Raw genomic sequence first — 15,612 nt, 5'->3', positions numbered from 1 at the left:
TAAGAAATTGGTCATAATATCTCTGTCAGCAAATAAGAGGACTATCACAAGGAAATGGTTAAAATCAGAGGCACCAACCATTAAGGAATGGATAGAAATAATATGTGGAATATACACAATGGAAAATATATAGTTTCCCCAAAACTCCAGAAAGACAAGTTTTCCTGGATTTTGACCAAGTGCACTGAGTACATTTAATCTTTAAGGTCAGACTTCAGTTTTCTATGGAATAAAGGATGAGTGATAAGGAGTAATAAATGTATTGTATTCTGTGTTGTTCTATTAAATGTATCAGTTCACTCTTTTATTTTACTTCATATTTTCTTTTATACTATGTCATTTTTAAAATGAAAGCTTCCCATGTTTCACTTGTATAAAAACCTGAAAAAAACCTTTGGAAGAGGTGGATGGTATAATGTATATCTGATGCACTATAATCTCTTTTTTCTTGTTTTGAGTTTGCACAATGCTCTGTGAATCCATTTACAACGATACAGTAACTATGTACTGTGAATACATGTGAAAAATAATGCTTTTCCAAAATAATAATCTAAATATACATTTAATTTGTCTCAAATTGTAATGCCAATTCACCAATGCCTTGTTTATATGGTCACCACATTAAATGGTGTAATCTCACTATGAATCCCAAATATAGAAAGAAAAAAGGACAATTTATCTCAATTGAGTTCACTAGCAAATGAGGCCTGGTTTTACATGGAAGACACAAGAGACCAGTTTCCTCAAATAGATTCAATTTCCTTCAGCCACTTTTTAAATTAAACTGTCATTATTGTAACTGTGGGGATCAAATTCATTCTGAACCTTTCCAAATGTCACAATGTTGTTGACAGATAAGGATGATAATGTGTTTCCTTTACAGTTATTAAAAATCGCACAGTTGACTAAAAAATGTCCTTCCCACACAGCTTTTAAAAACATCACAATCAAATTCCATCAACTGATGTGAAGTTCAGCATGACAGAAATGATCAACTGAAAAGCAACTGGCTGATATAAATATGAGTTTAAGTAATAAACTTGAGAACTAAGTGCCTTTGATCGTTTACACAGCCAAAGATTAAACTCCAGTTTCAGGGCTAAAAGTGACATCTCTGGTGAAGCAGATACTCACCTTTGGTGGACTTCTGCTTGGTGCGGCAGCCGTAGTGGCAGCTCAGGCAGGCGTGGAGCGGACAGCGGAAGCCCTTGTTGTCGAACACAGTGAGAGGGTTAAGGCGAATGCACGCCTCGTGGTAAAACTTGCCACAGTGTTGGACGTGGCAGCGACGCACCGAGCCATCCGACTGCTTACAGTGAAAACACGAGTGAATTCCTGAGTGGAGAAAAAGGGGGAGAAACCCAGGATCATAAGAGATGTTAGTCGATAAATAATTACAAACAATGGTTGTATTATCACAAAAACCTTCCTGATACAACTACCTCAAGCTCTCCCTTTTCCACTCTGCTAATAAGGTCCTATGGCATTAAGGATGTAAGATGCAAAATTACCTTTTTTTTTTTTTTAAATCACCAGCCAAATGGTTACTGAATGTTTTAAGTTTACCAGCCACAGTCTATGTACCAATGTTTTTTTGGCTGGTGAGCAAATCTACCGCTCACTTGTATATTTTACTGGCATTAGGCTGATTCTCAAACCACGGTATGTGTACCACTGTTGGCACGCAAGCGCCCTCTAGTGGTATATAGAGAAATTCCCGAAATATAAATAAAATAACTAATTTCAACATTTATAATGCTCCAGAATGCTCCAAAATGCTCCAACAAGTTCTATAAAAATAGTTATGCTATAAGATCCCTTAAAAGTAATTCAAAATAAGTATTTTTCTTTTGTTATCAGCTGGATATAGCGCACACATACGTTTATGATTAGTTACGAGCTAAATTGTGATGTTAGGGCATAAGTGGCGTTAAAGTGAATGGTTTAAAAAAACAATAAAATAAAATTGTGCCTCGCAGTGTAAACTAGTGCGGATCAGGAAGAGGATATTTTGAGCATCACCGTTTAAATTAAAGATGACGGCAATCACCCGAGCGCACGTGCAAACTCACCTGTGCTGCACTCCTGACACAGCAGCTTCTCGTCAGGTTTGAGTGACAGACCCAGACAGTGGAGGTGAAACATCCCACAACATTGGCCTTCACAGGGCACCAGGTCCTCACCAGCCTGCTCACACATCTGCAGGAAAAAAACACAAACACAAAGATCAAACACATGCAAAGACTGAGACATTTCAGTGCATATGATCAGAATAAAAGAAAAATTATTAATGATGTTATTATTATTATTATTACTATTATCTGGAAAAATGTATATATTAAACACTTCATCATATATTAGTATTGTCACGATATATTACTAACAAGCAAAGCAGAACTTTTCCCAAGAAATGCCCCATATTTAAATGAAGGTTTGTTGTTTCAATTCAAATAAGGGCATTAAAACACAAAGGAGGAAAACCTACCTGGCAGACAAACTCTTTCTTACGCTCGCCCTTCTTTGTCCCATCTAAGCTGTCGCTTGGAGACTCAGGACGTCCTTCACTGCCCGAGCCCTGCAGCCAACAACAATATTGTCATAAATATGACAACAGCTATTCATAAGAATTCAATCAGCATAGACTCTTGTTATACTACAAACACATTTATTTCGAACAGACCCGAGTAACAAAGGAAACTAACAATCTAAACTGCAGATGTGACTTTGCTAGTTAAAGAGTTCTGGTCACGAAGACGGAAACGGCAAAGTTCTCTGAACTTGTACGATTAATAATATGCTTGTGTAATGTAAATTTATACCAGCAAACTTGCAAAGGGCAGGCTTAATCCTAAAAAGCATCAAACAGCTAAATAATTCTTGAAGTTGTTAAAGATTTACGGCTTTTCTTAGATTAAATAGAAAATCGAATGTGACGTTATTTCACTCACCTCGGGATCAGAACACGGCGAGGTCCGCCTCCTCTTCGCCTTGGAGGGCGTGGCCTGGTTCTCTCCATCCTGCTTCCTTTTCCTCCTACGCTTTGGTTTCTCTGCGTCTTGGTCTTCTGTGAAAACAAAGTGTTTGGACAATGAAGACCATGTTCTGCAGCACCATAACAGACTTTGTAGAGTTAAGAGCAAATCACAGAGGTTCCAGATGTGGATTTAAGAAAGAAAGCCAGCAATAGTCTTCAACACAGACAAACAGGGTGGTTTACCGGTGAGGAGAGCTTTTGTCTTTCGCCTCTTCTTGGGTTCTGTTACGTCTTTTTCAGTTTTCTTCCTTCTCCGCTTTTTTTCTGTTCCCTCTGAAGTCGAGGCCTGGGACGGTTTGTGATGCGATAAACAATAAAATCAACATCTTATTCCAAAGTGCTGACCATTTTAGTTCTCATGTTCAGTATTTAGAAAAACACTTGTTGTTTGAAAGATGTTTGAACAGGTGCAGTTTTGTGTTGCACCAGACGGAAACTTCACCTGTTTTTCAGCATCTTTGATTGTTTTATGTCTCTTTCTGGGCTGCTGAACCTTGTCTGCTGCAGCGTCTGTTGGTGGCCTTTTAGTCGTCTTCTTTCGCTGCCTCTTAACTAAAAACATAAAAATAGAAAAAGGTCAAATGTTTATAGTTAGATCATCAAATGCTGACATTATTTTCAGGCCACTTACAGAGTAGCTTGATGATTCATTTAAAAAGCATTCTCCCACTATGTGCCAAGTATCTAACTGTACAGAGGATATAAAAGACCAAACTGAAATGTCACACTCAGCGTAAAGGGATAGTTTGGATCTTTTGAAGGGGGGTTGTATGGGGTACTTTTCCATAGTCTGTGTATTACACACAGTACACTTCAATCAGCACACCCTCCTCCAGTTTGGAGAAGCACACAGGAGTACTGCCCAATAAGCTAAGCAATGTACTGCAGCACAAATCAAATTTTAGCCACCTACGATCAGTTTAAGTGAACAATATATTAAGAATATTTTCACTGCTATATCTTGATGCAGACAGCTCTTACCTAAGAGGAAATTAAGCTATTATTTTGCTCTCTTCAACACCAAACTCCATTAGGAAAAGAAATGTAACACTGCTGAACACAGCTGCTGGTCTACTGCTGACTCAATCTGTTAGTTTATTCTTTTATTGTGTGACTTTGGTGAACCTAACTAACCCTTTGAAACACCAGTTAGACAATAACACACAAACTAACCGATCGAAGCAGTACAAGACCAGCGGCTCCTGTGTTCAGCGAGGTAAAATGACTGTTTTTGTCAATGGAGCCTGGTAGCTTTGAAGAATGCATATATTGGGTATTGAAGCAATCAATGGGTTTCTAATCAAAACTGGCTGTCTGCGGCAAGAAAAGGCAGTGAAAATACTCTGGATATTGTGTAAACTTAAACTGATACAGATTTTAGGCTACAATACGACTGGCTGCAGCCCCCGTCCACAGCAGAACAGAACTTATCTTATCTTTCCCTCCCTGCTTCTCCAAACTGGAGGCGTGCCGACTGACATCTAGTGTAGATAATACGATGACAACAACCCCACTTCAAAAAATGCAAACAATCCCTTTACAGAAGCTTTTCTCCTACATTTGCTTCACTTAAATGAGACACTATCTTTCACCCTTTCACTTTGTCAACTACAACAACAAAAGGCTCTTTTCAAATCAAATCAGTTAATGTAAAAACACATTTTGATTAATTACAGATAAGCATTATTAGTTGTTGGTTCCAGTACTTCTACCATCAAGTAACACTTTAAATAGAAGAAATGATAAGAAATAAGCACCCAGTGGCCATTAAAATGAAGTGATTATCTGTGAAAATGGGATTCTGGTGTTACGTGATGACAATTCAGAGCAGCACAATTACCAAATCTTTGCCTTTTTTAAGCTTCAGTGCTCTCAAGGATAAACTGCTCACTTGGTTTTAGCAGTCTCATAACACAAATGTAGCCTCTTTATAGAATCAGTAGGGGGAAATCTTAAATATACTGGTCACATAAAGTAATAAAGTCCACAATATTCTAACCACTTCACGTTTTTACAGGCCACATGTTGCAATTTAAAGCAGGATATTCCACAGATCTGGTAAACACACACCAGCCAAGCCCAGATTTAACCAGCCCTGCCCAAGTTTCAATTTTCAACCAACCTGGAACTGAAACTGGAAGTGAGATTGGTTCCAAAATATCGCCTGTCGAAGAAACCAGCTTTGATTTCCTTTTCTTCACGGGGCCAGAAGAAGTGTCGTCTGTTGCCGTTTTTTTCCTTCTCCTCACGGTCTTAGTGGGGGACTGGGCCTGTCTGGGTCTCCTCTTTTTCTTCTGAGGTACGACTGATTCAGCTTGAATATCTGGTGCAGAAGTGGTGGGATCCTACGAAGGAGGACAACCAAATGTATTAAATGACATCAAAAAACTTAAAAGCTGTCTTAGGCCACCAAAATATACAATAATACTTGCCTATCATGGTTCTACAACTATTTCCTGTCCAAAATGCTCCTAAGATTTTCACACCATGATTTTGTTTCAGAATTTACTATTTTTTGTTCATGTTGATAGATCAAAATAAGCAGTTAGTTGTGGGTTAATGTGGCTGTTTGCCATGTTGGAGCCAAATCGTAAAACCAGCAGGAGTAAAATCTACTTCAGCGATGAAGTAATGAGGTTAAACTGGGCTGAGAAAGTGTTTTATTAGCACTTTACATTTGTCTGATTTGATATCTTTTCAAATCTTGAAAAATCTCACATTCATCATTCATACATTTCTCTGTTCTCCAAGCCTGTGCCTGCGAGAATGGATGAAAGAACTACAAAGTTATGCATAACACAAACCTTTATCTGATAATACATTTTTATGAGTTATCATTACCTGTGGATGAAGCATTTCTTTGGAAGAAACGGTGCTGTTCAATCGCTTTTTCGACAGGAAATTATTTAGAAGGCCTTTGCCCCTTTTCCGCCGCTCTCCTGGGTTGAGTTTGATTCTGGGTGCTCGCTTCTTTTTCCCTGTTGAAGTGCTTTCTTGGGACTGAGGGGCAGCTGCAGGGTCAGAGGGGAGTTCTGGGCTGAGTCTGGACTCTGTTTCCTGATCCATCTTGTCGGGCTGTTCTGGTTTCAACTTCTCCAGGATGCGGGGGTTCAGGTGAGGCCCCTCGTCGTCATACGCAAATGTGAAATTACCCATGCGCTCCTCCAGTGACATGCTGAGGGCCTCCTTCGCCTGAATGACACCCATGTTCCACTGGGCCTGGAGTTTGCGGGGCACAGAGGGCGCCGTCTGCGTAGCGTATGGAGAAAAAAGCAAATTTAAGTTACAAAAGACACATCACAGTAGGAATTTCCAGAGAATATCATAAACAAATACTTTTACACCGTGGGCCAGTGTTTCTGTTATCCTGTAATTACTGTGTTTTGGATCAAGGAAAATCAGTTGACATCTGACAGATTTAAATCTCTCCACTCGTATGCGGTGGAAATAATTCCTTCTATGCACAATTTGAATTGTATTAAAACAAGCTAAAATTTAATTTCCACATACCCTTCTGATGAATGTGTAGGGGAAACAGGACTTGTCTGATTTCAAATTGGCAGCAGCATGCCATAATTACAATATGCTGAGCCAGATAAGCTGGCCGGACCCTAAAGATTGATATTGGGTCGGATCCAGGCATATTTAAATTGCTTAGTAACAGCTAGGAGAGATTAAACGCTGTGTTATTTCAGGATGTCACAAGCTAAATAGCTAATAAACATTTCAGTAATGTAAATTAAGCCTACAAATTAGGGACAAAAAAAAGCTTGGAGGCATTTCTGTATTTAAAAGTTATTTTTTGTCTGAGTGTGTGTGTTAAGACAATGGGCTAAAAGTGTGACAAGGCTGAGTGCTCATATAATGGCCTTGAGGTTCAGGGAATTTTTAAAATTGGCTCACTTTTCATTTACAATTCACTTCCATTTTCTAGAAATTTAATGACAGGAGAGAAACTTGCACGAAACATTTTAAGGAAGTGCAACATTTTAATGTTGCAAGGCATTTGAGCCAAGTCTTTCTAAACAACAGCCCACCACATCCTCTACAGAAGAGAAGATGCTGATTTACCTTTTTGTGGATGACGCGGGAGGCTGGCTGTTTGTTGCCCTGGCTAAGCTCCTGGTATTGATCCTCTCCAGTGAAAAACACCATGTTCTTCTCAAAGATGTAGCCTCTCTCCGGGGCATCTCCAAAATACTGCACATGGTAAAGGGGGCCCGACCTGCTGTTGACTGCTGAAAAAAGCCAACAAGAAAAAAACAACCACAATTGAAGAAAATTATGATATAAAAACGCCGACTTTAAATTTACCACACTGTATGCAGGGATGAATCTCACCTTTCTGTTTCTGTTTGAAGTGATTGTTAAATTCTGGGTCTGTGGTCACCATGCAAGGCCACCAGGGGTATCCTGAAACCTTGGTCCAAACCAGATCACCAACAGAAAAGCGGATCAGCGGAGGGGACTCTTCTACAGCCTCCTCCTTCAACTCAGGGATGAGCTCATGCTGGACAAGAGAAAGAATCAGTCAAGAAACTGATAAAAACAGAAATGAATCAAGGTTACGACATCAGTTCCTCCCTAAATGGCATTTCCTACACGTTACTTCAGACACATGTGCACTGCTACCGGTATTTCAAACCTGTAAATATTGGCAACAATTACACAATATATTGTGGCAAAATCTCTGCAGCTGTGAAAGTTTTAAGACTAGCAAAAGTTCTATCAATTACTCACATTTTAAAGCCAATGTGGAAATCTTATTTACGTTATATTAAGCATTAATTTCCCCAACGTAGGTGAGCAAATATTTGAATGTCAAGATAAAGCAAATGTTGTCTTAGTTAGTCGACAGTGACCATCCATTGGGGCTGGAAATCACCAAGGGCCCTGTGATACCATATTGTCATGATACTTAAGTCTTGACAATATATTATTGCAATTTTAAACATGTTGCAATATGTTGAGTATTGCGATGACATAAATTGCAATTTTTTACCTTTTTTAAACTGAAAAATATGTCCCCAAAGAAAAACTTTGTCGACATCTGTTTTATCTTATAATATCAAGTGTTCTGTGCATCATTTTTATTTCAGCAAATTGTTTCAAGTGGACTGAAAAAGCAATTGATTTTACCATTATAGTGAGCCACAAAAAGATTGATATTTGAAATATAAAAAATGTATATAAAAATAAAAATGTAATACTCAGTGTCCATGTAGCAATACAATATTGACATGCAAAAATGTTGTGATGCTATGCTGTATCGACTTTTTTCCCCACACCCTACTGTCCATAAGAGGCCTGAGACTGTTCGGTCACATGTTTCTTACAACATGTTTCTTTGTTTTTTCTTGATACTATCTGGCAGCATGACTGTAGTAAATTATTGGCTTAATGTTTGTCTTAAAGCTAGTTTTAGTTGTAAAAAGTACAGTGCATGTCCTGGCCACAGGCAAATAAAGGTTCTAGCTTTAAAAAGAAAATCATCCTTTGATTCTTAACAGTAAGAATAAAAGCAAAACCTCTTCAGCTGCTGCAGTTTCATCTCCAGCATCTGTGTGGTCAAGTGGCTCCACAGGGAGGGCTGAGACACTGAGGTTTGGCTTGTGAAGTCTCCCCTTCCTTTTCTTCACATCCTGTCTCATCTCTGGTCCAGTTACAGTACCTTCAGTGTCCAAAATGGTCCCATTGGCACAACATGGCTCAAACAGCGGCTGCTGGACCACCTGAGGTATTGTCACCTTCAGTTCATGTTCGGTGTGAGGACTGCAGTTGTGCTGATGCATGCCATTTGTAGCAGGGGCTTCAGCGCCCTTAAGCATCGGTGGTTCTGGAGCACAGAGCTTAGGCAGCGCATCTTGGTCCCCATTTAACACACGGGATGTGAGATCTTTGAGCCTCTCGTGGCTGTGGTTGTTATGACTGTGTCCAGCCATCTTCTGAAGGACACTGTCTTGTAGTGTGGCGGCCAGCTGGGCAGCAGCTTTATCCATTAGCAGAGCAGGGTCACTGCTCATGTCCCCACCACCTTTCCGGACACTGAGGGACTCTGGCGGCTGCTTCATGCTGATGGGGTTGGCTGGTTCGGGCATTGAAGGCAAAGAGCTACCTTTGCTATCCATCCCATCTAACCCCCTCCAGGATCACTGAGCTGCAGGACAAGACAGAAACTAGTAAATCCACAGGTAAAACCTTAATATAGCATGCAATCAATTTTTGGTGCTCTTCATTCTGGCAAAATGGCACTCTGGGATGTGAATCCTATGAGCATAACGTTACACATTTCACAAAATGGCACTCAGTTGCTCCAGCGGAGCATGAACATAGCTTGGAGGCGACAGGGAAAACTGCACCTGTCACGGAATGTTGCAGCCGCATAGTTTTGGATGTTTTTGTAAGAAAGTCGAGCGTCTAGATCCAACAATACCCCTCTGTGCAGCGAAGGAATACCAATACCTCAATGAAATCCAGATTCTCTACGCGGATCACAACTACTATGAACGAGCTCAAATCAAACCCATTCTCGCTCAACTCACATCCATGCATACGAACAGAAACCACAGGGCGGGCTGAAAACCTCTTACCGCGACAATTCTAAGTCCCCTGGAAAAGCATTAGCTTGCTGCTAGCTGCAGTCTCTGGAAAAGCGGTATGGAGAATGCAGGAGGCTGGCTGCAGGCTCCACCGCATGCAGCGAATGCCCAATGAGTGGGTGGCTAGCTGTGCCGCGTAACCACCGCATCACCGGCTAGAAAAGCCGCGGAAATGGAAGCAGCTGACAAGCCAGAGTGCTGCTATTGGAGTGCGGATAATTGTTGGAACTGAATGTATCCCACTTCAGTTAAAAGCTAACATATTACACTGCAGTTAAAGTCACAACGTAACGTTCAATATCTTAACGTTTATTGTAATGTCACGGAGTGACGTTACAGTAGCGTTAACCGCTATTAGTAGTTCTACAGTTGATTAACGTTAAAGCGTTTCTGTTAGCCAACGTAAAAATAACGTTAGCGTCTTTAGCCAGCGGTTGCGCTATCATGTCATACACGAAACGGGCTCCGACTATCATCTCAAGCGGAAGCCATGATGTGGGAATGTCATGTATCCCAGGCACGGGCAAGCATTTTCCCATACCGCATCTCTGTCATTGCTACAGTCAGCCATTACGCCGCATTCCAGCAAATAGCCACAGCCGCCATCCAAACGCTAAATGCGGCTATCTTACGAGCTACTATTCCCAACACAGCAAATGCGCGAATGCATAAATAAAAGAGGGCACGGCTGGATGATTGTGGCAGCGTGTTGAAATTGTCTTGCTATTGTTTCACTCATATACCCAATTTGTAGGCGCCATGACAGCTCGTTTCAAAAAAGCTAACCGTGCTAGCCGAAGCTAACCAGCGTCCCATTGAAGTTAGCACAGTTAGCTAGCCTAGCTTGCTAGCTAGCAGGTCCTCTCGCTAAAATGGATGGTCGGACCGAACAAGTGTACTTACAAAAAAACCCACGCCGGCTAATATCCCCCGAGGCTGACAATAACATGAAAGAGCGTTTATTTGTAGTTACCTGTTGTATCTCCTCTCAGTCGTTAAAGGGAGAAAATGCCCGTAATCATCCTGAAAGCGAAGGATTTCATTCAAGACGAATCAAAAGCTTGCGGGAAACTCAAACTCTCCGGCCAACCAGCGCGAAAAATACTCACTTCCGATTGGTCGGGAGCAGAGAGAGGCTCCAACCGGTCCTTTCAAAAACCCAACCGTAGGAAGTAGCTGACCCCGGTGGCTCCCGTCTGTTTTCGCATCACATCGCCACTTTTCTGGATTATTTTTTTAATCGGTAGTGCTTAGAGTCACTAGATATATGTTTATTTGTTTCTCACAACATTATTATTATTATTATTTTAAATTGTCTTTATTGAATAGAATATAATTTCAAAATACAAACATACAAATAAATACATAGATAAATAAAATGGGAAGACAAAAAACTAAAAAACATACAAAAATAATTACATCCACGTGTGGATATGCCATGCTTTGTGTTTAATGCAACATATTATGATCATCTAATGACTTTAATGATACTTCTACTATTAGTACTACCACTACCACCACCACCACCACTACTACTACTACTACTACTACTACTACTACTACTAATAATAATAATAATAATAAACTTTATTTATAGAGCACTTCTCATAGGGATGCAGCTCAAAGTGCTTCAGAAAAAAATTAATCACTATGTTTTATATAGTTTTTCTATTGAACAGAAGATCATTCAAAAAATGCACACAGATACAGAGACAGAAAGAGAAAACAAAGAAGCAAACAAACTAAAATTATGTCAGTGTACTCATGTCAAAAAAAATCCCCATATTATACATATATAATTAAAACAAAGTTCAAGACTACTCTAATAGATAATGCATTTACATTTAATGCAAATTGCATTAATGCAATTCAAAAACAAATGTGATGTGCATAGTACAAACTAGTGCAGACATTAAGTGCATTCAAATACATGCAAAACTCCCCCTCTTTTGACACTATCCGTATTCCCTGAGTTTAGAGGAATCACTGATAGGGGGGATTAAAGAGTTTCCTTGTCTTAATTAGCCAGAGGCCAAGCGTTAATTTGGGTCCTTTAATTATACTGTACTCTAAATATTAGTATTAGCATTGAACCAAATTAAAGCTAATGCATAAAACACACAGAATGGTGAGAAATATAGCCCCTTTGTTCCTTCACATGCTGAAAATATGACACAAACATACACATTTTCTCATGTGACAATTATTTTCTCAAATTGTAACACAAAAGTGACCATAAGGACAAAAAACTGAAACAAAATGATGATACATATGCCTAAAAGCCATGACCTGGTAAAGGTACAGCACAGGCCCAAATACCTCGTTGCTCCACATACTGTACAGTAGAGTCAGGCTGGGTCAGACTGCAGTACCAGCAGAGGAAGCTGAGGGGCGTAAAAATCACTGAAATAATACAATCTACTTCCGGCAAAAGTTTACCTTTCAAAGTGAAAGCCACCATAATTGATGCGGTATTACAACAATGACTGGTAAATGTTGAGTAATCAGCATTACTACCTTTCTTTAAAGCTAGATCAAAGCTATAATTAAACAAGACCCCCCAATATTTAAGTTGGCTGCTTCAACCGTGATTAAACATCCCTGAACACAGTTTTCCGGAAAATTTCCCCTTGATAATAACTAATTTACAGTTTTTTATTTTCTTGTCTCCTTTTACTAATTACTTGCGATTTGTGGAACATGTCTTTCCAAGTTGCTCATTGCCTTTATTTTCCCCATGCTTTCAAAGTAAATTCAACAAATTTTCTCAGATTTCAGAGGTTTAGACACTTGTGAAAGGCATCTGAAAACAACACAAGAAAATGTATATCGATCAAGGTGTTAAAGGGTTAACACTTTTGATTAGGCAAAAACAGACATTCCTATTTGGCTGTTTTCACAGAGTCTGGGAGATGACATGGATGTGGTTTTTTATTTTTTTAAATTTTATTTTGAATGCACACGATCTGGTTATTTACATTTAATTAATTTAATCAAAATCTGCATATTTAAAATGCGTTTGATAAAAATACGTTAATTAAAATACGTTTAGTTAAAACATGTCTTTATAAAAAACATGTTTTATTGAACGGTTTATGAAAACGCATTTTATTGAAACATGTTTTTTTTTTCAATTGGGTTTTATTAAAACACATTTGATTAAAATGCGCGTACGATTTAGAAATTCGCACGTGAGTTAAAAAATAAAAATAAAAAATAAAAACACATTCATGTCACCTCCCGGGGTCCGTACTATTTTGAGCCGTTTCCTTTTATTTTTTTTTTTTTATTTTTTATGAAAATTCACAGGATTAAAAAAAACAAACAACAACAGCAATATTATTATATTTTTCTCTAGCTCTCAACACAATATCACACTTTACTTTGACTCCATAATAATAATTTTGGTATTGAAACAATAATAAGACGCAAAAACGGAAACACTTACTTTTACTTTATAAACACACCGGAAGTTTACCTCTCATCCATCACAAGCAGCTTAACAAACACAGAGGCTCAGTTTGACGTCAGTCGGGATCCTGGTCCGGTTAGCTGTCAACTGCGTAGAGGGGAAGGGCATGACATGGAGCTAAATTTTCCGACGTACAGCTATACACGCGTCGTAGCTTCTTGATAAACGTATAAGGATTCTTTTGGGTATATCTATTTACCAATTTCTCGGTCCTTTCTTTTCGACATCTCGAACAAACAGTGGCTAGCTGAGCGGCTAGCTCTCCTGTAACTTACTGTAACTGTGAAAAGTGGTTCAAAGAGAAAGCCTCCGCATGGCGTTAATCCTGTTTACGAGGTCTCGGGCACCTTTAATGAAAACGTCCCGTTCGCTAAAGAGCGAATTCAGGAAAGGTAAAGGTAAGTTAGCCTTCTATTACTGTCTAACTAACTGTTTATTATGTCCGCGGAGACGAAATGAAGCTAACAATTAACTCACCCGCAGTGTTTGTGATGTTAGCATCAAGAGCAGTCGTTTATTTACAGAGGCAGGTGGCCCTTTTTGGGTAGGAAATGAAGATGGTGGGTTTGTCAAGGTGACAGGATAACTAAGCATCACACTTTATTATTTATTTAAGCTGCAAATGTGACAATAAAGGCTGTATTACACACACATGTAGCTTTAGTGTTATCACTCCACGAGACAGGCAAGCTCCAGCAGCCGCACCTTTTCGGACGTTAATTCAAAATATGATTTGGGATTCAGGTTATCTGAGGACAACAGAGGCTTGAGAGCGCCCCCTTCTTCTGCTGCAGTCTGAGAGGATGCTCGTTGTTATGGCAGGCAGGTCCTTCCCAGTCTGTTTATTCAGCATCCTCAAGTTACCCGTATCTAAAGCAAAATGTGGGATTTATAACCCATGATGCTACATTTTGGGGGTATGTTGTGCTGATTTTGCACCCAAATGCTCTGTTTCGCAACCATGAATCACAGTTTATCTTGGTCGTCGTTTTATTGTTAATGATTCGACAATGCTGTGAAATGTTGAGCCATAGGAAAAATACTGCAAATGCACAGGGATGTTGTGCAATTCCAAACCCGCCCTACTACTACCATTTTACTTTCACTTTTGGTAATTACACAGTCTATGTCTTATCATTTAAATTATGCTAGAGTTATGTATGAGAGACCATGCACAAAAATAAACCCAATGTCACACAAAGAGAACAGATGCTATGCACAGTATTTTGTGAGTAGCTACTTTACACCAGCAGTCCCTGGGCAGGTAGACAAAAACACTACAAAGGTACTTCTGTGCTATCTTTTGTAGTATTGTCCAGTTATCAGAGCCCAAATTGTTAAATTAAACAGCCAAAAATATACAAAAAGTGTTCATGTTATGATATGAAAGAGAGAAAAACTACCAGCACTTCCTATTTCTCAGGCTGTCTTAAAAAACATTATCAGCTTGTTTTATTTATTTGAAGAAAACCTATAAAATCAATCAGGTGTTTGTTGTCTTTGTCGTGCACATTTATAGCCGTTAAACACTACAAAAATTTTTTATGTCACTGTTAAAATAAGACAACAGTTTACTCCATAATCTTGCCAAGATGCAAGAACATGAGACGTAAGAACTCATTCATCTCTGCTACTTTCAACCTCATCAATAGAATCATGTAATTTTTTTGTGTACTTTTACCCCTCAGGTACTATAAAGTGTACCCTGACTTTGACCTTTATACTTATGACTGAGTCTACAAAAGGTCAGAGATGGCCAGCCAGTCCTGGACTAAAGCATACAGTGAAGAGTAAGGGCTCTACAGTTTGTAACAGATCTGATTGTACTGTGATATGCAGTATCTAATTTATGCAAAAAATGTGCAGATGCATTCATATACACAAGATCACCGTAATCCAGAACAGGTAAAAATTTAGTAGAAACTAAAGAAACAAGCAGAGAACTTGTTTCTGGAATAAAAACTTAACTTTAGCTTTTTAAGAGGATTATCAACCAAATACAAAGATAAATGAAACAGGAGATAACTTGTAACCTTTTGATTGTATAAAGGATTATATAAGTCTATGCCTTCACTCACTTCTCACACTGATATATTACTAATCGTGGCACCTCCTTAACTTAACAACATCAATGCTCTTAATTTTATGAAAACTCTCTCACTGACTGCTCTTGAACTGATTGAACTCAGCGTGATTTCAGACCAGCTCTGCTAGGTCATATCACCACGTTTTTGATAAGCAATGCATGTTTGCTGTTATGTAACCTGCATAGATATTACAGTAATATGTCTCCTTGCACCTTTTTTTGTTAAACACAATAAAGGTGCATCATAACTGTCAATGAGTGGAGTTAAAGATATTAAAAGAGAATGATAAAGAAGAAATAAAATAGTTTACATCTAGGTCTCTTAGTTTGTGCATCAAACACAAGCTTATAAATAGATGAGAGAGTCATAAAGGGAATTTGTCTGTCTGCACTGGCGGGACCGAGCTCTTGGCTTCAGGCC

General features: G+C 39.0%; 2 protein-coding genes across 11 annotated transcripts in view; one reads left to right on the top strand and one right to left on the bottom strand.

Annotated features, from left to right (window-relative positions):
• nsd2 (nuclear receptor binding SET domain protein 2) overlaps nt 1-10,746 on the bottom strand; it is a 20,541-nt gene extending 9,795 nt beyond the window's left edge. The window contains exons 1-12 of one of the 3 annotated variants that reach the window (XM_042501091.2): nt 10,607-10,746; nt 8,563-9,191; nt 7,376-7,544; nt 7,106-7,272; nt 5,876-6,283; nt 5,157-5,379; nt 3,477-3,586; nt 3,218-3,320; nt 2,949-3,064; nt 2,486-2,575; nt 2,073-2,199; nt 1,135-1,335 (exon numbers count right to left, since the gene is read on the bottom strand). In XM_042501091.2, coding sequence (XP_042357025.2) covers nt 1,135-1,335; nt 2,073-2,199; nt 2,486-2,575; nt 2,949-3,064; nt 3,218-3,320; nt 3,477-3,586; nt 5,157-5,379; nt 5,876-6,283; nt 7,106-7,272; nt 7,376-7,544; nt 8,563-9,162 — 2,314 coding nt within the window. In that variant the 5' untranslated portion in view covers nt 9,163-9,191; nt 10,607-10,746. Of the gene's footprint in view, nt 1-1,134; nt 1,336-2,072; nt 2,200-2,485; nt 2,576-2,948; nt 3,065-3,217; nt 3,321-3,476; nt 3,587-5,156; nt 5,380-5,875; nt 6,284-7,105; nt 7,273-7,375; nt 7,545-8,562; nt 9,192-9,624; nt 9,952-10,606 lie in introns of those variants that run through there. The other 2 variants (XM_088087603.1, XM_088087602.1) reach the window with 2 other exon arrangements.
• A 2,401-nt stretch (nt 10,747-13,147) lies between these two features.
• The window catches only part of letm1 (leucine zipper-EF-hand containing transmembrane protein 1), a 39,888-nt gene continuing 37,423 nt past the window's right edge, over nt 13,148-15,612 (top strand). For 4 of the 8 annotated variants that reach the window (XR_015778592.1, XM_088087073.1, XM_088087072.1 and 1 more), the window contains exon 1: nt 13,148-13,503. Coding sequence is in view for 7 of the 8 variants with exons in the window: in XM_088087073.1 (XP_087943199.1) it covers nt 13,419-13,503 (85 nt within the window). In the remaining variant the exon portion in view is untranslated. The remainder of the gene's footprint in view (nt 13,504-15,612) is intronic. The other 4 variants (XM_042501162.2, XM_042501160.2, XM_042501158.2 and 1 more) reach the window with 2 other exon arrangements.

The sequence above is a fragment of the Plectropomus leopardus genome, chromosome 14, assembly GCF_026936395.1.
Source record: "Plectropomus leopardus strain MGB_pleo_1.0 chromosome 14, ASM2693639v1, whole genome shotgun sequence".
Lineage (NCBI taxonomy): Eukaryota > Metazoa > Chordata > Actinopteri > Perciformes > Serranidae > Plectropomus > Plectropomus leopardus.
The sequence above is the reverse complement of the archived record's forward strand: the minus strand, read 5'-3'. Positions and strand labels throughout refer to the sequence as shown.